General features: G+C 67.4%; 3 protein-coding genes and 1 pseudogene across 7 annotated transcripts in view; 1 reads left to right on the top strand and 3 right to left on the bottom strand.

Annotated features, from left to right (window-relative positions):
- Window positions 1-22017, top strand: part of ZNF865 (zinc finger protein 865) — a 162996-nt gene that overhangs the window by 16568 nt on the left and 124411 nt on the right. The gene's annotated exons all lie outside the window — the stretch shown is intronic.
- SHISA7 (shisa family member 7) lies at window positions 841-13673 on the bottom strand. Of its 2 annotated transcripts, none has more exons than XM_051842218.3 (6): window positions 13540-13673; window positions 9206-9915; window positions 8959-9015; window positions 8427-8581; window positions 5556-5705; window positions 841-3374 (listed from the first exon to the last, which is right to left on the bottom strand). In XM_051842218.3, the coding sequence occupies exons 2-6, from the start codon at window positions 9877-9879 to the stop codon at window positions 2734-2736; spliced, it is 1677 nt and encodes a 558-aa protein (XP_051698178.1). In that variant the 5' UTR covers window positions 9880-9915; window positions 13540-13673; the 3' UTR covers window positions 841-2733. The 2 variants fall into 2 exon arrangements, with proteins under 2 accessions (XP_051698178.1, XP_089175754.1); XM_089319628.1 differs by having other exon boundaries at window positions 841-1377.
- On the bottom strand, window positions 13502-14182 carry LOC149120700 (uncharacterized; annotated as a pseudogene).
- Window positions 13863-21614, bottom strand: ISOC2 (isochorismatase domain containing 2). 4 transcript variants are annotated; one of them, XM_051842222.3, is made up of 7 exons: window positions 21549-21614; window positions 20863-20972; window positions 17464-17613; window positions 16573-16782; window positions 15510-15580; window positions 15315-15432; window positions 13863-14266 (listed from the first exon to the last, which is right to left on the bottom strand). In XM_051842222.3, the coding sequence occupies exons 3-7, from the start codon at window positions 17599-17601 to the stop codon at window positions 14186-14188; spliced, it is 618 nt and encodes a 205-aa protein (XP_051698182.3). In that variant the 5' UTR covers window positions 17602-17613; window positions 20863-20972; window positions 21549-21614; the 3' UTR covers window positions 13863-14185. The 4 variants fall into 4 exon arrangements, with proteins under 4 accessions (XP_051698182.3, XP_051698183.3, XP_008252092.4 ...); XM_051842223.3 differs by having other exon boundaries at window positions 21585-21614; XM_008253870.5 differs by lacking the exon at window positions 20863-20972.

The raw sequence follows: 22017 nt of genomic DNA, 5'->3' as shown, positions 1-22017 counted from the left end.
AGGGTGGATTCTGGGTGTGAAGACAGCTCAGTGTGACACTGATGGAGGGTGGATTCTGGGTGTGAAGACAGCCCAGTGTGACACTGATGGGGTGGATTCTGGGTGTGAACACAGCCCAGTGTGACACTGATGGAGGGTGGATTCTGGGTGTGAACACAGCCCTGTGTGACACTGATGGTTGGGGTGGATTCTGGGTGTGAACACAGCCATGTTAAACTGATGGTGGGGAGGATTCTGGGTGTGAAGACAGCCCTGTGTGACACTGATGGAGGGTGGATTCTGGGTGTGAACACAGCCCAGTGTGACACTGATGGAGGGTGGATTCTGGGTGTGAACACAGCTGTGTGACACTGGTGGTTGGGGTGGATTCTGGGTGTGAAGACAGCCCAGTGTGACACTGATGGAGTGGATTCTGGGTGTGAACACAGCTGTGTGACAATGATGGTGGGGTGGATTCTGGGTGTGAAGACAGCCCAGTGTGACACTGATGGTGGGGTGGATTCTGGGTGTGAACACAGCTCAGTGTGACACTGATGGAGGGTGGATTCTGGGTGTGAACACAGCCATGTTAAACTGATGGTGGGGTGGATTCTGGGTGTGAAGACAGCCCAGTGTGACACTGATGGAGTGGATTCTGGGTGTGAAGACAGCCCAGTGTGACACTGATGGTGGGGTGGAGTCTGGTTGTGTAGACAGCTCAGTATGATGCTGATGGTGGGGTGGATTCTGGGTGTGAACACAGCCCAGTGTGACACTGATGGAGTGGATTCTGGGTGTGAACACAGCCCAGTGTGACACTGATGGTGGGTTGATTCTGGGTGTGAAGACAGCTCAGTGTGACACTAATGGTTGGGGTGGATTCTGGGTGTGAACACAGCTGTGTGACACTGATGGAGTGGATTCTGGGTGTGAAGACAGCTGTGTGACACTGATGGTGGGGTGGAGTCTGGTTGTATAGACAGCTCAGTATGATGCTGATGGTAGGGTGGATTCTGGGTGTGAACACAGCCCAGTGTGACACTGATGGAGGGTGGATTCTGGGTGTGAACACAGCTGTGTGACACTGATGGTTTCCATGAGTCCTGGGTCGTGAAGACAGCAATGGTTGGTGTGGATTCTGGGAGGTGATGGCACCATGGCTATCATGGATCTCTGGAGATGATGTCAATGGCAGGTGTTCTGGGTCCTTGGGTGTGAAGACAGCCCAGTGTTACACCGATGGTTGAGGTGGATTCTGGGAGGTGATGACACCATTGACTCTCATGGGTCCCTAGAGATGATGTCGATGGCAGGGTTCATGTGTCCTGGGGGTGATGATGTCACTGGCTCTCAGGGACTGAATCCTGGACGATGATAACCCCATGGCTGAGGTGCATCCTGGGACATCAAAACACATGATTACAGAGGATCCTGGGAGGTGAGGACGCCATGAATATGGGGGATTATGGGAAACGGTGGTGTCATCTGTCCTCCTGGGGCCTAGCAGAGAACACCCCCACAGGTGTAGAGGGCTCTGGGGAATGGCATCACTGGTCAAGGCACCGTCTACGAGACGATGACAGCACCAGCTGTGGTGCATTCTGGGTGATGGTGATGACACGGTGGCTGAGGGGAATCATGGGAAGTAATGACGTGTTGCTGTGGGAAATCTTGACAGCACCAGCTGTGGTGCATTCTGGGTGATGGTGACACGGTGGCTGAGGGGAATCAGGGGAGGCGGTGACGTCCTTGGCCGTGGGAAATCCTGGGGGTCGATGGTAAGCCCTGGAAGAGGAAGCCGCCGCAGTTGTGGGTCACAGGAATTCTGGGTAGGGACGTGGTTGGCACTTGACCGCAGGCGCTAGGCCACGACGAGCGAGACACTGAGCGGCCCGGCCATGACATGGGTGGGGCCAACAGCAGGCACACCCCACCCTGCCCTGCCGAGGCCGGGGCCTTGCTGATGGAGCGGCGGCGTCTCTGGCAGGAAGAGGGGACCCCAGTTTGTCACTGCGGAGTCCCGGGACCCAGGAGCCCCACGGCAGCAGAGCCACCCCCCCCCGCCCCCCGTCATTGCACAGAGCAGCGCCTGAGGCCCAGGGGGCCTGGCTGTCACAGACTCTGCCCCGGGGGTGGCGTCGCAGCCCTGCCACCAGTAACCTCCAGGCAGACCACCACTCGGACCGAGCCCTCCGAGGGCGTTGGGCACCGGGCACTTCCTCAGGCCTGACGGCGACAGCGCCAGGGCACGGGGCTCGGAGCCCGTGGTGTCTGGAAGGGGCCTCCTCCCGACGTCTAAGGAGTGATGACATCCCAGGAGGAGGCTCGGTGCATCCGATGACGTCACAGGGCAAGGCACCTTCTCTGGTGACGGCCTCGCAGGAGCGACGGTGTGGGAAGGAGGCGTCTCCTCCCGCGATCTGTCCCAGGAAAATGGCTTTGTCTGTAGCAGTGACGTCACAGGACACAGAAGAAAAGATTTTCCCTTGATGACAAGGATGACGTCACCGGGGCAGGGCTTGTCTCTGCTGTGACACCACGGGAAGGTGGTCTCTGCAGTGATGTCACACAACATGGGCGGGTCCTCCCGTGATGACATCACCGGGAACGGCCTTGGTTCAGTGATGTAATGGGGGAGGGGCCTCGCCCGCCGGGTTCAGGGAGGGCCTGGCTGGGGCCCAGCGCCCTGGGTTGTGGGAGCCCGAGTCCGGGGGCCGGGGCTAGGGGCTGCCGCCCCCCAGCCCCTGCCCGGCCTCAGACCGTCACCTCGTTCTTGCTGGCCGTGCGCAGGTGCTGGGGCAGGTGGTGGCCGGGGATGAACTGCAGCTGCTCCAGGGTGCCCTGGCGCTGGAAAGGCGGCCTGCGGGCCAGCGTGCCCCCGCCCCCGCCGGCGTCCGCCATCCAGGCCGGCTGCGGCGAGCCGTGCAGCGCGTGGTGGTGGTGGGCGTGCAGGCCCGGCGGCGGCAGCCCGTGCAGCGGCGTGGGGGGCCCCCCGGGCCCCAGGAGCAGGTTGGAGTGCGAGGCGGCCAGGCTGGCGCGGGCGGTGGGCTCGGGGGGCAGCGCGGGGCTGCGCGGGGGCGACAGCAGGTGCTCGCGGCTCTGGCGCAGGGCCTCCGGCGAGGACAGGAGCAGGTGCTCCTGCGACACGAGGCGCGCGCGCGGCAGCGTGAACTCGTAGCGCGAGCCGCGGCCGTCGCCCAGCAGGTGCTCCTGGGACATGACGCGCCGCGGGTTGGGCGCGGGCGCCAGGCCCAGCTCCTCGGGGCCGCCCCAGCCGTCCGTGCGGTAGCCGCCCCCGGTGCCGGGCCGTCGAAGGGCGTGCAGCGGCAGCGTCCCGCGGGGCGCCTCCGCCAAGTGCCGGCGCTTCAGGTAAGCCTCGTCCAGGTCCTTCTCGGCTGCGGGGGACGGCAGAAGGCCAGAGAGGTGGGTGCCCGTCCGCCCGGCCGCTGCACCCGGGCCCGCTCGCCCTCCCGTGGACGCTGAATTGCAGTCAGAGCCAGCAGGCGGGCTACGCGGCCAAAATGCAGAGTCCCAGGCGCTGCGCTCAACGCTGGGGGCGGGGGGCTCCTCGTTGTTGCCTCTGAGCGACCCTTCTTTGGGGGAGTAGACCCCAGCTATCTGCTCTGGGGACCCCCGCCCCCGCCCTTCCCTCGGGCAGACTTGGTGCTGCGACCCCCAGGTCGGCTGTGAAGTGAGCTCTGTCAGCGCTGGGAATGGCGGGGAGCAGCAGGGAGCCGGCCGCTGCTGGGGCTTTCGGGTGGGGCGTGTGTGTGGCTGAAACGCCGCGGTTCCTTTTAGCACCCGAGGACGGGGCGGAGGGGGCGGGGCACGGGGTGTGCCCGGGCCAGAGGGGCTGTCCCTGCGGGGTTCTCCAGGCCACAGCACCCGAGGACGGGGCGGGGTGGGGGCGGGGGCACGGGGTGTGCCCGTGCAGGGGGGCTGCCCCTGCGGGCTTCTCCACTCCACAGCACCCGAGGACAGGGTGGAGGGGGCGGGGCCCAGGGTGTGCCCCTACAGGGTTCTCCAGGCCACAGCACCCGAGGGGGCGGAGGGGGCGGGGCACGGGGTGTGCCCCTACAGGGTTCTCCACTCCACAGCACCCGAGGACAGGGTGGAGGGGGCGGGGCACGGGGTGTGCCCGTGTGGAGGGGGCTGCCCCTGGGGTCCACGCCACATCCCGCTCCCAGGGCCTGGGTTCCAGCCCCAGCTCCACTGCTGGCCCAGCTTCCTGCCGGTGTGCGCCCTGCGAGGTGGCAGGCAGGCCTCCAGTGCTTGGGTCTGCGCCGCCCATACGGGCACCCGGACTGAGTTCCAGACTCCTGGGTTTGGCCTGGCCCAGCTCTGGCTGCTGCAGGCATTCGGGGAGTGAGCCAGTGCAAGGCAGATTTCTCTCTCTCTCTCTCTCTCTCTCTCTCTCTCCCTCTCTCAATATTTACTCATTTTATTTGAATTACAGAGGGAGATAGAGACAAGAGAGAGAGGTCTTCCACCCCCTGGCTCACTCCCCAAATGGCCTTAATGGCCAGAGCTGGGCTGATCCGAAGCCAGGAGCCAGGAGCTTCCTCTGGGTCTCCAATGTGGGTGCAGAGGCCCAAGGACTTGGACCATGTTCTGCTGTGTCCCCAGGCACACTAGCAGGGAGCTGGATGGGAAGTGGAGCAGCCGGGACTTGAACCGGCGCCCATATGGGATGCTGGTGCTGCAGGTGTGCCACACGGCCAGCCCTCTCTTCTGCCCTTCAGACGCGATGAAGATAAACTGAAAGGTGTGAAAAAGTGCGTCTCCTGGGTCGTGATGGCAAAAGCATCGCTTGGTCCAGCTCTGAAGTCCTCCACAGCCACGGCTGGGCCTCGGGCTGGGTCGCAGGGGTTAGGTGAGGGACGGGCCCGGGGGACCCGGGTGTGGGGCGTGTGCTGGGATCACCAAGTGAGCCGGGATGTGCCCAGGGCAGCTGGCAGAGCTGAGACCGAGAGCATCCGAGGGCCTGGAGACACCACGCCTCTCTCTCTCTCTACACCTTAAATTCTGTTTCTAGGCCAGTGCCATGGCTCACTAGGCTAATCCTCCGCCTGCGGCGCAGGCACACCGGGTTCTAGTCCTGGTCGGGGCACCGGATTCTGTCCCGGTTGCCCCTCTTCCAGGCCAGCTCTCTGCTGTGGCCCAGGAGTGCAGTGGAGGATGGCCCAAGTGCTTGGGCCCTGCACCCCATGGGAGACCAGGAGAAGCACCTGGCTCCTGCCATCGGATCACTGCAGCGCACCGGCCACAGCGCACCAGCTGTGGCGGCCATTGGAGGGTGAACCAACGGCAAAGGAAGACCTTTCTCTCTGTCTCTCTCTCTCACTGTCCACTCTGCCTTTCCAAAAAAAAAAAAAATATTCTGTTTCTATTAACTGCCAAGGTCAAGTGCTGATGCATGTCTTAAAGAGGCAGAACCAGGAACTTGGCATTTAAAAAATGCCCCCAGGTGATTCTGAGAAAAACCCCAGCGAGAATCTAGGCCTTCGGCGGGCTCCGGGGCCCCGTCCACGGTCCTGACCCCCCACCCCCACCCCCGCCGTGCTCCAGGGACTCACCCAGCCTCTTGAGCGAGGAGTAGCGGCTCAGCTCCGACTTCACGGCCGCCTCGTAGGACGGGGGCAGGTGCGACAGGTTGTGGAAGGAGCGGGAGCAGGACAGCGTGGAATAGTGCAAAGAGGGGCTGGGCGGAGGCACGGCCCGCCAGTCTGTGGGGGCACACGGGTCAGCCCCGCCCCCACTGCACACCAGCCACCTGGCCCCCCGCCCGCCTCCCTCGGACCCAGGAGTCAGACCCCACCTCCTCCCTCAGACCCAGGAGTCAGACCCCACCTCCTCCCTCAGACCCAGGAGTCAGACCCCACCTCCTCCCTCAGACCCAGTGGTGCAGGCCCCAACTCCTCCCTCAGACCCAGGAGTCAGACCCCACCTCCTCCCTCAGACCCAGGGGTCAGACCCCACCTCCTCCCTCAGACCCAGGAGTCAGACCCCACCTCCTCCCTCAGACCCAGGAGTCAGACCCCACCTCCTCCCTCAGACCCAGGGGTCAGACCCCACCTCCTCCCTCAGACCCAGGGGTCAGACCCCACCTCCTCCCTCAGACCCAGGGTCCATGCCCCAGCCCCTCCTCCCTCAGACCCAGGGGTCCAGGCCCACCTCCTCCCTCAGACCCAGGAGTGCAGGCCCCACCTCCTCTCTCAGACCAGGAGTCAGACCCCACCTCCTCCCTCAGACCAGGAGTCAGACCCCACCTCCTCCCTCAGACCCAGGAGTCAGACCCCACCTCCTCTCTCAGACCCAGGGGTCCAGGCCCCACTTCCTCCCTCAGACCCAGGAGTCAGACTCCACCTCCTCCCTCAGACCCAGGGGTCAGACCCCACCTCCTCCCTCAGACCCAGGAGTCAGACCCCACCTCCTCTCTCAGACCCAGGAGTGCAGGCCCCACTTCCTCCTTCAGACCCAGGAGTCAGACCCCACCTCCTCCCTCAGACCCAGGGGTCCAGGCCCCACTTCCTCCCTCAGACCCAGGAGTCAGACCCCACCTCCTCCCTCAGACCCAGGAGTCAGACCCCACCTCCTCTCTCAGACCCAGGAGTGCAGGCCCCACTTCCTCCTTCAGACCCAGGAGTCAGACCCCACCTCCTCCCTCAGACCCAGGGGTCCAGGCCCCACTTCCTCCCTCAGACCCAGGAGTCAGACCCCACCTCCTCCCTCAGACCCAGGAGTCAGACCCCACCTCCTCCCTCAGACCCAGGAATCAGACCCCACCTCCTCTCTCAGATCCAGAAGTGCAGGCCCTACCTCCTTCCTCAGACCCAGGGCCCATATCCCAGCCCCTCCTCCCTCAGACCCAGTGGTCAAGGCCTCACCTCCTCCCTCAGACTCAGAAATGCAGCCCCAGTCCCTCCTCCCTCAGACCCAGGGGTGCAGCCCCAGCCCCTCTTCCCTCAGACCCAGGAGTCCAGGCCCCAGCCCCTCCTCCCTCAGACCCAGTGGTGCAGGCCCAGCCCTCCTCCCCCAGACCCAGGAGTGCAGGCCCCACCTCCTCCCTCAGACCCAGCGGCCCCCAGCCCTCCTCCCTCAGACCCGGGGTGCTAGAACGCGGCCTTGCAGTCCCTGCGGACTCCAGCAGGGGGCAGGTGTTTCCCTGGTGGGTGCGAGGCTGGGCTGCTCCCACTGCAGCTTCCTGCCGGTGCAGACCCCAGCGGCTGCGGGCTCTGGGGCGAGTGGCCCGGAGCGCTCTGTCTCCCTCCCGCAAGGCTGCGTCCCAGGACGGGGCACTGGCATCGGCAGCACCAGCGCCTGGCCGTGCATCCGCCCCAGCCTGGGGACCCCGAGGCCGTCTTGCCGGCCCCGGCACCTGGCCGGGGCGGCCGGAACGCGGGTGGAGAGCGGGGAAGGAGCCTCGCTCCCTGCCCGTACCCAGCGTGGCGGCGTGGTGCGTGGGGCCGCTGACGCTGAGGTGCAGCTAGCTGTGCGGGTTACCTGGGGGACCGAGAAGGGAGGGGGCGTCACGCGGCCGCCCCGGCCTCTCGGAAGGGCCCTGGTCCCCACGTACTGAGGCTGGGCCTCCAAGGAATGGCTCATGCGAGATAGGGGCGCGCCCCACAGCCCCCACGATGCACCCCACGCCCCAGGCCGGACACTGGGGTCTCCCTCTCCACACGCGTCTACAAGGCCCTTCCCCTCCTGACCCCGGGTCTCTGCCCTGGCCGGGCTCCCCCTCCAGGGTCAGGGATCCAGACTCTGGCCGTCCTGACAGCCTGTCCCACAATCAGCCGCACCCCAGTAGCCGTCGCCTCCTCCCCTGGGTCGCCGTCACCCACGGGATGGAGTCAGGCCGGGAGACGACCACATCTCGTCCCTCCCCGGGGCCGAGCGTGGCCACAGGGCCTTTGCACAGGCGTTTATGCTGTCCCTCACCCCCACGGACAGTCAGCTTCTCCCTCCACCCCTGACCCGCCCAGGGCCCGCCCCCAGCGGCCTCTGAGCCTCTCTCAGCGCTGGGCTGTCAGAGCCGGCTCCTCCACCTGCCTCTGACCATGCTGCTCCCCGGCTGCAGACCCCACCCTGGCTCTCCACCGCCCCTCTCAGGATCCTTCCTCCCCGCCCCCAGCCCCAGGAATGCCCCCCGGGCTTCTGCTCAAGCTCCCCTTCCCAGGGATGCCCACCTCGGCCCCCAAGCAGAGAAGGCCTTGCCCACCTGCCCCAGGGCTGCTGTACGGCTGCGCCCCAGGTACGCGCGGCGCCCGCCCAGGGGTCCGCTAGAGGGCAGGGAGGGGGGCCTCACTCAACTCGGAACTCCTGTCCCCTCCCCCGCCGCCCAGAACAGGTCCTGGCCGTGCGTGGACACAGCACGGAGGGGGCGGGGCCATCCGTGGGTGGGCGGGGCCTCACGGCGAGGGGCGTGGCCGCCGCGCCCCACTCACCGAGGTTGGAGGGCTTCACGGTGTTGTAGAGGTTCTTGGGCGTCCTGGGGGGCATGCTGTCGGGAACCCCGATTCCCGGGGTCAGGGAGCTGCTTCGGGCCCGATCCGGGCGGGCCCCGGGCCCCGCCTGGTGCCGCAGGATGTCCACCAGAGCCCTGGAGAGGGCAGAGGGGCGGTCAGCGGCCCCGTCTGTCCCGGGTCTCTGCCTTGGGGGCGACTCCGGCCCTCAGGTCCGCTGGCTGCGGTGGCCACGCCCCTCTCGCAGTGTCGGGGCTCACTTTCGGCACGGGGCGCCTCTCTGCGGGTCACGGCGGCCCGGCTCGCCCTGGCCCTGCGCCCCGGTTCCCGTCACTTTGCGCGCAGGCACCGGGGTCACCTCAGCCCCCTCACTGGCCTCGCGTCTCCCAGCTCCCCGCCGAGCTGGGAAACCCGGCCCTGCCCGCAAACTGCCGCCTCAGGGCCCCCGCGCGCGCCGGCCGTTCCCGCAGCCCCCGGCTGCCGCCCGCCCGCCTCTTCCTCCCCGCACCCGTACCTGTTTGTCTGCTTCGTGACTCCGCCGCTAACATTTTGTGAGCACTGGGCGAGCACTCTGCAAGAATCCACGCGGTTCCTCCGCGTTACGACCCGCACGACGGCTACTGGCCCGCCCGCCCCGCTCCCGGCCCCGCAAGCGCTCGGGAGCCGGCTGCGGGAGGAGTGACGGCCCCGCCCCGCTTCCAGGCTTTCGCTCCCGCCCTCCCCCGACGGCCCCGGGCCCCACGCGAGAAAGGCACACGCACCTGGGCACGTTGAGCTCCCGGTGCGCCCTGGGCGCACGCGACGCCTTGCTGAAGGCCACTTTGGCGCCGACGCCCACGGCCAGGGCGAAGCTGATGACCCCGCACACCACGTAGGCCGTGCTGCCGCCGGGGCCCTCGCCCCCGCGCACGCCCGCGCCCCCCGTGCGGCCCCCTTCCAGCCAGCCGGCCTGGCCGGGCCCCGGCCCCCCGCCCGCGCCGCCGGCGCCGCCCGCGCCCCCGGCCAGCGGCGGCGGCGTGGTGGCCCAGCGCGGCGTGTCGTAGTTGGAGCAGGAGGCCTGCGCCAGCCGCATGTGGCGGTGCTCGCAGCAGAAGCGGTAGTGGCAGGTGCCGCAGCAGAAGCGGTAGGAGCCGGTGCTGCAGTTGAAGGTGGCGTCGTACTGGCCCATGACGTCGTAGTAGCCGTGGCACAGCTCGGCCGGAGGGGGCGCCCGGGCCGCCGCGCCCGGGCCGCCCGCGGGGCTGCTCCTCGTGCCGTTGGCGCCCGCCGCGGCCCCGCCGCCCGTCAGCGCACCGGTCAGGCGTCGCAGGTGCGCCAGCAGCGCGGGCAGCGGGCCCGGCGGGGCGGGGCTGGTGCCGTTGGACGGGCGCGCCCCGGCCTGGCCGGCGGCGGAGGCCAGGAGCGCCAGGGTCCCGAGGAGCAGCAGGGCCGGCATGGCGCGTGCAGGAGGCCGCCGGACGGGGCCGCCAGGCTGGGGGAGCGACGTGGCCATGGGAGCCGGGGCAGGCAGCAAGGCGAGCGATGGGCCGAGGGGGCAGCGTCGGAGGGCGCTGCAGTCGTCCAGGGCGCACAAGCGTTGGCGAGGACACGGAGCAGGGGAGGCGTGAGAGACGAGCGGGATCCGAGGGCGGGAAGGAAGGCAGGCGGGGGTGGGGGGCGGTCGGGGAGACGGGGAGGAGAGAGAGGGAGAGAGAGAGATCCAAGTTGAGAGCCGGAGTCTACACCTGCCGGGCTGGGACCCGGTCTGGCCGTGCTGTGGGGGTCCTCCAGGGGTGGGGTGGGGGCAACCGGGCGCTGGACAGCGCCCACGGGATGCAGGAGCTCTCACACTGACCCTGTTGTGACACGCCGCCCCCCTCGCCTGCTGGCTTCCACCCCTGCGGTCCTCAGTCCCCGCTCCTCTCTAGAGTTGGGGGTTGGAGGGTCCCGGTTCTCGGCCTCTCACACACGACCCCCTCTCACAGCCAGGTCTCCCGAGTCTCCACGCGCGGATCTCCCCGAGCCACCCCCCCGTGCCTCAGTCTCCCCATCTGTCAGTGGGGGGAGGCTGAGTGACCATGCATAAGCAGTGCCCGGGGTGGGGCACCGCCGTGTTGGGGAGGGGGCTTGGAAACGCTCCTGGGCGGTGCTGGCTGCCTTTTGATCCTGACAAGTGCAGAGGGCAGACCCGGCGGAGCGTCCCGCTGTTTCTATAGCAACCATCCGCCCAGACGTCTCTTGCCGCGCCCCCCAGTGGACACAGCCGCGCCGGCAGCCCTGGGAGAGGGGCCACAGCTCAGTGACTCCGTGCTGGCTCTGGAGTGGCCGCTGCCCCAGGCCCCACTGTCCCTTCTGCAGGATCCCTGAGGGCTGCCCGGAGGTTCACGCCAGCCAGCCACGGAGGCAGGAAGCCACTGGCGGTGGCCTGGAGCTGGGGGAGGACACATGGGGGCTGCTGCTCGGGGGCTTGGAGCTTCCTTTTGGGGGGTGGTGAGAACGCTCTGGAACTGCGTGGCGGGGCGGTGGTTCTACATGGTGAAAGTACCGACGCGGCGAAGCTCTGGCCCAGGGCAGCTCTGACCGCTGCAGGCATTGGTGGCGTGAACCAGCGGACCTCTGTCTCCCAAATAGACACATTGAGTCAATGATATTGAAGCAGCCAGCTGATGGACGCTGCCTGGGGCTCCCAGCCTGGGGTCCAGCCCCTGGCTCGGTGGTGGCTCAAGTACTTAGGTCGCTGCCACTCACACCGGAGACCGGAAGGAGCTCCCGGCTCCTGGCTGGCCTGGGCCTGGCCATTGTGGGCAGGAGTGCGTGTGTGTGGCCATGTTGTGTGTCCTGCCCTCCTGGTGGAGGTGTTTCTGTCAGTGCTGTTCCCGGTGGAGCTGCAGTGCTGGGCACACAGTAGGTGCTCAATAAGTGCTTGTTGCATGGGTGCGTGCTGAAAGGAGGGTGGCGGTGGGTTTTTCTGCCTCTCGCTCCATGGTTTGCCTGAGCCCCACGGTGCCCAAGGAATTGGACTGGGCTTTGCCCAGGTGCCTCCAGGCGCTGCTACGTGAACGCGGATGGCCCCGCCCACAGGGAGCGCGGTGAGATGCCCCCCACAGCAACACCCTTTCTAATTCGGATTCCTTCATTTGTCGTGGCTGCCATGTACAGCCGGGCAGGTTCTGCACTGCACAAGGGGGTCTGTCTGGGGGGCTGGAGTCCTGCTGGGCTCTCTCCTCCCTGAGGTGTGGGCCATGCACCTGCCAGGCCACAGCCACGGGGAGCTGACGGGGCCAGGACGCACTCCGAATTCCATGCCAACAGGACCCTGCTGTGCATGCACCTGGGAGACCCGACAGCCCCAGTGGGGACGAGGAGCCGTGGCAGGGCCCCCAAGCCCAGCGGCACAGCCACACACAGCCTGGTCACAGGCGAGAGGCCGTGGACAGTGGCTTGTCCACTCTCGAGGCTGTAATGGGACCCGCTCCTTTGCCTCACGAAGAGCTGTGCCCAGACGCGGGACACCCAGACACACCTACGAGGACACACCTGCGGCTCCCCCTCCCACCTGCACGCACACAGCCACGGCTCTCTGCACCTCTCCCCCGGGGATCGGGCAAAGCTCAGGACCCAGCCAGGGAGCCGGCCACCCGGCTGCACGTGGACGCCCCTGCCCACTTCTGGCTCCACCCCTGTGTGCCCTGTCCACCCCAGCTCAGCGCTGAGACACATGGAGTGGGGGGCCCTGCCCAGCTCTGGCACCCCCACCCCCACCTCTGCCAGCTGGGGGCAGAGCCAGGCCTGGGGGGGCTAGCAGAGAGTGGCAGCAGGTGGGGTGCTGGGGTGCATGTGGGGTGCTCAGAGTCCCCGAGAGAGCCAGATACTGAGAACAGAGGCCCAGGGCGAGGGAGACAGAGACCCTGAGAACAGGGAGGGGGGGAGATACGAGGCCAAGAGTGAGGGGCTGGAACCCAGGAGGGGCTGGACACCCACAAGCAGGCTGGGGAGACCGGTGGTGATGGTGGTGGTGGGAGACGGACACTCAGAGGGGGTGCAGGGGCCCACGGAGGGAGACAGAGACAGACCAAGAACCAGTCTCAGTCCCTGGGGTCCCGCCAGGGGTGGGGGTGGGGCTGGGGAGCAGAGCGAGTAGGGGAGAGGTCCAAAAGCAAAGGGGGCTCCCGGGAGCCTCTGGGGCCAGCGAGGAGGGGGGGTGCGGACGCCGAAGGCAGGTGCGTGGAGAGCGGAGGAGGAAGGGGCGGGCCCGGGGGTGGCGGCACGTGGAGATGCGGAGGCCGCTGCCCCGGGCTGGCAGGGGAGAGGCGGGGACGCGCGAGGGAGGTGGACCCAGCCCGGTGCCCCGCGCCCCCGCCAGGCCGGCGCGTGCCTCCCCAGGCCACCTGCCCGGAGCCCTGGCCGCGTGTTCGTGCCCCCGCGCGGCCGAGCCTCGGTCTCTCCCTCGTCTCTCCGCGCCGCCCCCCCCAACCCCGAGTCTCTGCCTCGAGCCTGCACCTGCGGGTCTCTAGCGCTCCGAGTCTCCCCTCACCCCGCGCGGACCCCCGCCCCCTGCCCGGCCCCCTCTCGCTCCGCCCGGTGGGGGCGGGGGCGCTGCGGCGGGAGCTGCGTGTTCCCAGCGCAAAATAGACTCCCGTTGCCATGGCGACTCGAGAGCGGCCTCCGAGACGCGGTGCTGCGGACTGGGGGGCGACACCTGCTTCCGGAAGGCGGGGGCCGGGGGCGCCGACGCCCGATCCCAGGGGCTCCCGGAGCAGGGGGTGCAGGGAACCGCTACGCCGAGGCCGGGGACCGGGCTCCCGGGGGCGTGCTGGCTGGGGGCGCCGACACCTGCATCCCCAGGGGATTCGCTTCGGCTTAGGCCGCCGAAGCTGGGAGGGGGCGATGGCTGAGAATCCCGGGCGGCTGTGAATGGGGGGTCCTAGGGCCCCAACTCCCAGACCTCCAAGGGGGGCTGCAGAATTCTCGGGGCCCCGAGAGGGCCCGCGGACCCTGCCTCTTAGGGGGGCAGAGACCCCCGCTCAGCAGCAACTGTCCGTCCGTCCATCCACCCGCTTCCTCCCCGCCCCCCTGCCTCAGTTTCCCCTCTGCACCGGGGTGCGGTCGCGCTCACCTCGCTTTCCGGATGCGGGGCGCCGGCGGCGAAGGCGTGGGGGCCGCAGGAGCGCGTCTGCGAGCCCGCGGGGCTGGGCGCGCGCGCGCCGGTGGGGGCGGCCGGCGGCGGCTGGGGCGACCCCGGCCGGCGGCGCTCCCCGTGCAGATGCGCGCTGGCGTCCGCGCAGATGTGGCCGCGGCCAGCCCTCGCCCTCGCCTGGCGCCGGCTTGCAGCTCCGACGAGGCACCGCCCCCTCCCCACCTGCTGGGGACCCCTCTTTCTCCCGCCTGGAGCCCCCAGTCGCCCCCGGGCTACCCCCCAAACCCAAGAATGGTTCGGTCCACAGCCACATCAATGTTTATTCTGCGAGATCGGGTCTCACAGTCGGTGACATTCCCACCCCCTCCCCTTCCCGCCCCTTGCAGCGGCCCGGGGCCGAGCCCCACCCCCACGACTCCCTCAGCCAACTCCCGGCCAGCTTCCAGGAGTCTCATTTGCATTTCCGGGAGCGGCCGTCCAATGGGAAGGCAGCGCCCCGCCCCCTCCCGAGGGGGCGGTATTCCTGGTGGACCGCACCACTCTTGGGAGGCAGGGATGGGGGAAAGCGCTTCCACCAAGGTCCGGATGGCTGGAGGGTGGTCTCCCTTCGAGGCAGGGTGGGAGATCAGCTGAAGAGGGGGTTCTGGCCCTGGAAGAGGCCCAGCAGCCCACTGTCCGGGGCGGGTTCCTTGATGATCTTTTGGATCTGTAGGGGCGCGGGGATTCAGTGTGACAGATCCCAGGGACACTTCGGCAGCTTCATCTCCCCACACCTCTGGGCAGCAGCTGGCCGAGCCGACCGTTCCTGGTTTTCCTGGCTTAGCTCCTAACTGCCAAGCATCCTGGTCGGCTCTGCTGGCCGGGCCCAAGGGCACATGCTCAGTGCTGGGGCTTCTCTGGGACACCTTCCTCTTCCTCAGTGAGCTCATCGCCCCTGCCCCTCTTGGGGGCCCTCAGCTCTCCCGTGCAGCTCAGGCTCTGCCCCCATGTCTCTCAGACAAGAGCAACCAGCCCCGGGCCATGCACCTGCCCGCCCGCCCACCGCTGCCTCCACTGTGGTCCAGACCTCCCATCGCTGCTGGCCTCACGCAAACATGCCACCCACGCTGACCCACCGGCCACCAGGTAGCAGCATAGACAGCTCTGCAAGCTGGCTGGAACCCCCAGTCTTCAGGGCAGACGGGGCTCCGGCGGCTGCATGCCTCCCCTCCCCCCAGCCCGGCCCTCACTGGACCCTCCTGGAGGCCAAGCCAGCCCTGGCCATCCCCCAGGTGTCCCCTCAGCGGGGAGCACCTGGGGACCGACGGCCGTCCCTCAGCTCCAGCTCCCCAGCAGGGCTCTGCCTTTGTCTCTCCTGGCCCCGGCGGGTGGGGGTGGCCCTGCTGTTGCCCCCCACCCCACCGCGGGGTTGCACGTGGCTGACACACAGCAGTGCTCACCAAGGGGCAGACCTCGGGGGACAGGGCGCCTCAAGTTCCTGAGAGCCGAGGGGTTGAAGCAGGTGGCGTCCTTGGGCAGGCCCCGGGAGAGTGCCAGGGAGCCCACATGGGCAGTGCATGCCGAGACTGGCAGAGGGGGCATGGGACGGGGAGAGGTGGGAGGCATGGGGGTGTCAAGGGTCTCCCACCCCTCTAACGCTGCCTCCTCCAGGAAGCACTCCCGGACTCCACCCCCTTAGGGACACCGGGCCCCCTCTGGCTCTGTTACTTGGGGGTGCAGCGCCCCCCAGCTAGGCTCTCCCTGCAGTGCCCTACCTCCTTGAACTGGGGGTGGGCGGCGTCACCCACGAGCTGCAGGATGAGCCCCTCACTGGAGCAGAGGAAGGCGCCACTCTGCCGCATGCGGGCCAGCGCCACCAGCCGGTCCACCTGGCTGCGGGGGGGAAGCGGGCGGCCGTCACCTGGTGCCCCCGGCTCTCCCTCGCCCCCACCCCAGGAGGGCCCTCTCACCTGCGGGAGGAGCAGGCGTCCGCCACCACGTGCACCTGCAGCCCCCGGTCCAGCAGGTCCAGGGCGGTGTTCTGGGGGCACAAGAGGGTCAGGGCCAACCCCGGAGGGGAGCAGGGCCTGGGCCAGGCTGAGGACCTGGCGTGAGGATGAGGGTGCCCCCCTGGGGCAGGTGCCTCCCTGGGGCGGGTGTCTCCCGTGGGGAGGTGTCTCTTGTGGGGCGGGTGTCTCCCATGGGCCGGGTGTATCCCGTGGGGAGGGTGTCTTCTGTGGGGAGGGTGCCTCCCTGGGGCAGGTGTCTCCCGTGGGGAGGGTGTCTCTGTGGGGCGGGTGCCTCCGTGGGGCGGGTGTCTCCTGTGGGGAGGGTGCCTCCCTGGGGCAGGTGTCTCCCGTGGGGAGGGTGTCTCCTGTGGGGCGGGTGCCTTCCTGGGGCGGGTGTCTCCCTGGGGCAGGTGTCTCCTGTGGGGAGGGTGCCTCCCTGGGGCAGGTGTCTCCTGTGGGGAGGGTGTCTCCTGTGGGGCGGGTGCCTTCCTGGGGCGGGTGTCTCTGTAGGGCGGGTGTCTCCCTGGAGCGGGTGTCTCCTGTGGGGAGGGTGCCTCCCTGGGGCAGGTGTCTCCCGTGGGGAGGGTGTCTCCCGTCGGGAGGTGGGGAAGGTGTCTCCTGTGGGGCGGGTGTCTCCCGTGGGGCAGGTGTCTCTTATCAGGGCAGTGTCCCAGGGGGCAGATGCCTCCCTGGGGCAGGTACCTCCCGTGGGGCAAGTGTCTCCTGTGGGACAGGTGTCTGCCATCGGGGCAGGTGCCTCCCTGGGTCAGGTGTCTCCTATGGGACAGGTGCCTCCCTGGGACAGGTGTCTCCTATGGGACAGGTGTCTCCCTGGGACAGGTGTCTCCCTGGGACAGGTGTCTCCTATGGGACAGGTGTCTCCCTGGGACAGGTGACTCCCTGGGACAGGTGTCTCCCTGGGTCAGGTGACTCCCTGGGGCAGGTGACTCCCTGGGACAGGTGTCTGCCATCGGGCAGGTGACTCCCCTCAGGGTGGGGCGCCGGGGGCGGGGCCGGGGCTCACCAGGATGCAGGCCTGCGCCTCGATGCCACAGAGCAGCACGGACTGCAGCTGAGGCCGGCTGTCCAGCTCCTGCCGCGCGGCGGGCACCATGCTGAAGCAGGTCTTGCTTAGTGGCTGCAGGCCCTCGGCGCCCAGCTCCGGCACCGTGGGGCCCAGGCCCTGTGGGTACTGCTCCGTCAGCACAGCCGGTACCCCCAGCAGCCGCGCCACCTGCACGGGGCGGGGGCAGGAAAGTGTGGGTCTCAAGGAGGAGGCACCAGGACCTGGGCTTCCAGGTCTAAGAGAAGACGAGTGGGGCTGGATCCCTGGTCTGAGGGGGGAGGCTGGGCGTGCACTGCTAGTCTGAGGGAGGAGGGCTGGGCGTGCACTGTTGGTCTGAGGGAGGAGGCTGGGCCTGCACTGCTGGTCTGAGGGAGGAGGCTGGGTGTGCACTGCTGGTCTGAGGAGGGAGGGCTGGGTGTGCACTGATGGTCTGAGGGAGGGAGGGCTGGGCATGCACTGCTGGTCTGAGGGAGGAGGGCTGGGCGTGCACTGTTGGTCTGAGGAGAGAGGGCTGGGCGTGCACTGCTGGTCTGAGGAGGGAGGGCTGGGTGTGCACTGCTGGTCTGAGGAGGGAGGGCTGGGTGTGCACTGCTGGTCTGAGGAGGGAGGGCTGGGTGTGCACTGCTGGTCTGAGGGAGGAGGCTGGGCCTGCACTGCTGGTCTGAGGAGGGCGGGCTGGGCGTGCACTGCTGGTCTGAGGGGGAAGGGCTGGGCCTGCACTGCTGGTCTGAGGGAGGAGGCTGGGTGTGCACTGCTGGTCTGAGGAGAGAGGGCTGGGCGTGCACTGCTGGTCTGAGGAGAGAGGGCTGGGCATGCACTGCTGGTCTGAGGGAGGAGGCTGGGGCCCACCCTGAGCATGCGCGCGGCCACCGAGACGATCTGTGGGAAGTAGGCGATGCCGTGGCGGAACTTCTCTTGCATGTCGCACAGGAACAAGATGGAGGACCCAGGGTGGACTCGGCCCAGGCCAGGCCTCGCAGCCGCCATTTCCTAGGTGGGCTGGGAGAGGGCGGGATTTAGGGTCAGGTGGAGAGTGGGGAGCTTCCGGGAGGTGCCCGGCTCCTGTCCAGGGCCTGTGTGCACTTGGGGCGCTGGGGGCCCCTGGCATTCTGTGTACCCACGAGCCCATACGGTGGCCGAGCCCCCAGGTCTGGAGGAGGTGCCACTGCCCTGTCGCCCGGGCACAGCCCACAGCACACAGCCCCAGAGGCCCCACCCACACCAGACGGCAGAGCAGGAAACGCCGGTGCTGGGGCGGCCAGGAGCCCAGGGGGCTGGACTCTGCAGGGGCGGCCAGGAGCCCAGGGCACGGACTCTGCGTGGTAGGGGGCGGCCAGTAGCCCAGGGGACTGGACTCTGCAGGGGCGGCCAGGAGCCCAGGGCACGGACTCTGTGTGGGGGGGCGGCCAGGAGCCCAGGGCACGGACTCTGCGTGGTGGGGGCGGCCAGGAGCCCAGGGCACGGACTCTGCGTGGTAGGGGGTGGCCAGGAGCCCAGGGCATGGACTCTGTGTGGTAGGGGGCGGCCAGGAGCCCAGGGCATGGACTCTGGGGGGGGGGCGGCCAGGAGTCTGGGAGATGCACTCTGCATGGGGGCGGCCAGGAGCCCAGGGGGACGGACTGTGCTTGGGGCGGCAGGCTGGCTCTCCGCTGTGTGCTTTATTTTACTTTATTATATATTTGTTAGAGAGAGAGAGAGATCTTCCATTCACTGGTTCACTCCCCAAATGCCCACAACAGTTGGGCCTGGGCCAGGCGGAAGCCAGGAGCCAGAACTCCCACGTGGGTGGCCGGGACCGCAGCCTTGGGCCATCATCTCCCGCCTCCCAGGCTCCTTAGAAAGCGGGGGCTGGAAGCGGAGGCGGGACGGGGTCCCAGGCAGTGGGTGCGGGATGCAGCTGTCCCCAAGGGCAGCTTAATGCCTGGCCACACCCCTGGCCTGGGACTGCACATTTAAAAATAATTAAAAGGGGGCAGGCACTTGGAGAGTGAGCCAGTGGATGGAAGCTCTCAGAGTAACGAATTAAAAATCATTAAGTTTTAAACAATGTACTTATTTTCATTTTATTTAAAAAGGAAAGATTTGCCATTTGCTAATTCATCACCGAAATGTCCACACTGGCTGGGGCTGGGACCCGGCAGTCACCGCTACCAGGAGCCTGAGCTCCCCTGGGGCTGGGACCCGGCAGTCACCGCTACCAGGAGCCTGAGTTCCCCTGAGCTCCCCTGGGGCTGGGATCCGGCAGTCACCGCTACCAGGAGCCTGAGTGCCCCTGAGCTCCCCTGGGGCTGGGATCCGGCAGTCACCGCTACCAGGAGCCTGAACTCCCCTGGGGCTGGGATCTCGCAGTCACCGCTACCAGGAGCCTGAGCTCCCCTGAGCTCCCCCGGGCTCCCCTGGGGCTGGGATCCGGCTGCATGTCAGCAGGAAGCTGCAATCCATGCAGAGGAGCTGGAAACTCAACCCAGGCACGGCACGACAGGATGCCGGCATCCTAAGGGGAGTCTTACCCGGGTTTTATGATTCGTATTTCACAATTAGAGAAGTAAGAGGGGCTGGCGCTGTGGCGTAGTGGGTAAAGCCTCCACCTGCAGTACCGGCATCCCATATGGGCGCTGGTTCTAGTCCTGGCTACTCCACTTCCAGTCCAGCTCTCTGCTGTGGCCTGGGAAAGCAGTGGAAGATGGCCCAGGTCCTGGGGCCCCTGCACCCACATGGGAGACCTGGAAGAAGCTCCTGGCTTCTCATCCGCCCAGTTCCGGCTGTTGTGGCCATCTGGGGAGTGAACCAGCGGTTCTCTCTCTGCAACTCTGCCTCTCGAATAACTAAATCTTGGAAAGAAATAAGGGGCCGGCGCCCTGGCTCACTTGGTTAATCCTCTGCCTGCTGCGCTGGCATCCCATATGGGCACCGGGTTCTAGTCCTGGTTGCTCCTCTTCCAGTCCAGCTCTCTGCTGTGGCCCGGGAAGGCAGTGGAGGGTGGCCCAAGTGCTTGGGCCCTGCACCCCATGGGAGACCAGGAGAAGCACCTGGCTCCTGGCTTCGGATCGGCATAGCTCCGGCTGTAGCGACCATTTTGGGGGTGAACCAACGGAAGGAAGACCTTTCTCTCTGTCTCTCCCTCACTAACTCTGCCTAATAAAAAAAAAAAATAGAAAGAAAAAGAAAAAAAGAAAGAAATAGAGAGAAAGGACAGAACCGGCGAAGCCTCTGCCTGCATTGCTTCCACAGGGCTGCGACTCCCACAAGGCCCCGCGGCCACCCCGTCAGCACCCGCACCCTTGGCTGCGGGGTTCCCGCGGCCGGGACCCTGCCCATGTCCCTGCGTGCAGCTCCCACCGCGCGTGCGCCGTGCGTGCTCACGGCTTCACCCCGCGCCCCTGCTTCTCCAGGCCCACCGCCCACAGGAAACGCTTTGACCACATGAGATCTCTTGAAAAAAAGAACAGGTTGAGCAGACGGTCCGCTAAAACAAACCCTTAGCACCGCCCTGCCACGACGTCCGGGGACCCGGTCGCTCTGGGCGACCAAGCTGGCTGCCAGGCCCCTGGCCCCCTTGGCCCTGCCCCCGGGACCACGTCCCCCCCCCCCCCCCCCCCCGCCGGGGCCCTGCTGCACCTGTGCGTCCACCTGGACTGCACAGAGTGGGCGCGGGGATCCCCAGCACCGAGGGACAGCTGCAGGTGGGGGCAGGGAGGGCCGATCCGGGGGTGGGGCGTGGGAAGCTGTGCAGCCTCCAGTACAGGGGGGCCGTGTGGGCGGGGCTGGTCTTGGGTCCTCGTGGTTCCCAGGGGCACTCAGAAGGCCAGGAAGACCCCAGACCGTGGCTACTCGGCCTCTCCGGCCAGGAAACCCGCCCTGAGATCTGAGATCCTGGGTCTGAGAGAGGGAGATCTTTGACCCACTGGTTCACTCCCCGGGGCACTGGTCACTGTAGATCCTCTGCAGCCACAAAATGAATGAATGCATGAACGAAGAAGAACCACCAGGGAGCTCGCTGTAGTCGGAGCAGGAAACAGTGCTCCAGAGAGGGCTCGGGAACAGCCGCAGGGCCGGGTCTGGGAGGCCCGGGCTGCACCCGGAGCGAGCCTGGGCTCGCCTCTCTGCCCTCTCTGGTAGGTGCGGCAGCCACGGGCCCGCGCCGGGGGCAGAGGGTGGACACTGATTTTCCCTGTCGTCCTAGTCCACTGCGCCTGACAAACACTGTGTTATGAAAGTGTTATGAAAGGTTCACGTAAGGCTACAGACCTGTCAGACCAGTCCGGGGCGTCCGAAGTCAAAGCAGGGGCCCCGGCCGGCTGAGCTGCCACCTGCAGCACCAGTTCGAGTCCCGGCTGCTCCACTTCCCATCCTGCTCCCTGCAAGTGCACCCGGGAAAGCCGCAGAAGATGGGCCAGGTGCTTGGGCCCCTGCGCCCATGGGGGAGACCCGGAGGAGGCTCCTGCAGGGGCCTGGCCCAGCCCTGGCCGGTGTGGCCCTGTAAGGGTGCAGCAGCCCCTGGACGCTCTAACTCCGATGTGTTCAGCCAGCTGCCGGCCTCGGGGGCATTATTTGCGCTGTGTGTCTGTGCTTGGTGCGGTTGCCGGCGGGGCACACTTTCAGAAAGTTTCCAAGATAAAAACAAGGAAGAGGACTTGGGTGCCCTGGGGGCAGAGGCCAGAGCATGCCTGGGGCTTGGGGCGCGTCCAGAGGGGCCTCGCGCGACCCCAGCCCCGGGGCTTCCCGGCCGACCCCGGGGCAAGGTCCACTGGTCTGCGCCCCTCCTTCTCCCTCGGAGGGACGAGGGTCAAAGCCACGGCCCACGCGGGGCCGAGGCGGGCTCCCGTCCCCCACCCGGCCAGCCGGGGCCGGAGGCGCCACGCGCCTCCTCCCCGCGGCGGAGACTCAGTTTCCCCGCGCGCTCCGAGCGGCGCGGGCTGCGAGCGCGGACTTACCCGGAAGGCGCCGGGTTCGAGCCCGAGGACACTCACCTCGGGGCAGCCGCACTTCCGCTCCCAGTCAGCAGGACTAGGGTCCCACGCAAGGTCACCAAACACGTGGCCCGCCTCCCGTCTGCGTCCCGCCCACCCTGGCCGAGCCTCCCAATCGGTGCTCGCCTCGCTCTGTCCGCCCCCTTCCCTTCCGGCCAATCCGTGAGCACCGCTGCCTCCGCCCCCCCAACTCCCCGGCGGTTCCGCCCACTTGGGTAAAACAGCCCAATCAGCGCTCGCCAATTTTGTCCGGTCCCTCCCTTTCGACCAATCTTCGTCCTCAATAAAGGGGCCGTGGCTGCTAGGCTGCCGGTCCTAAGGACATGATTGGTCCGTAGGAGGGCGGCGGGGCGGGGAGTTAGCGCATCCGACCAATGGAGAGCCGTAGCGGGCGTGAGTGGCAGGGGGCGGCACTGGGTGGTCGCGGGGAGTT

This window comes from Oryctolagus cuniculus, chromosome 18, assembly GCF_051225735.1.
Source record: "Oryctolagus cuniculus isolate XC-2025 breed Fujian yellow rabbit chromosome 18, ASM5122573v1, whole genome shotgun sequence".
Classification (NCBI taxonomy): Eukaryota; Metazoa; Chordata; class Mammalia; order Lagomorpha; family Leporidae; genus Oryctolagus; species Oryctolagus cuniculus.
The sequence above is the reverse complement of the archived record's forward strand: the minus strand, read 5'-3'. Positions and strand labels throughout refer to the sequence as shown.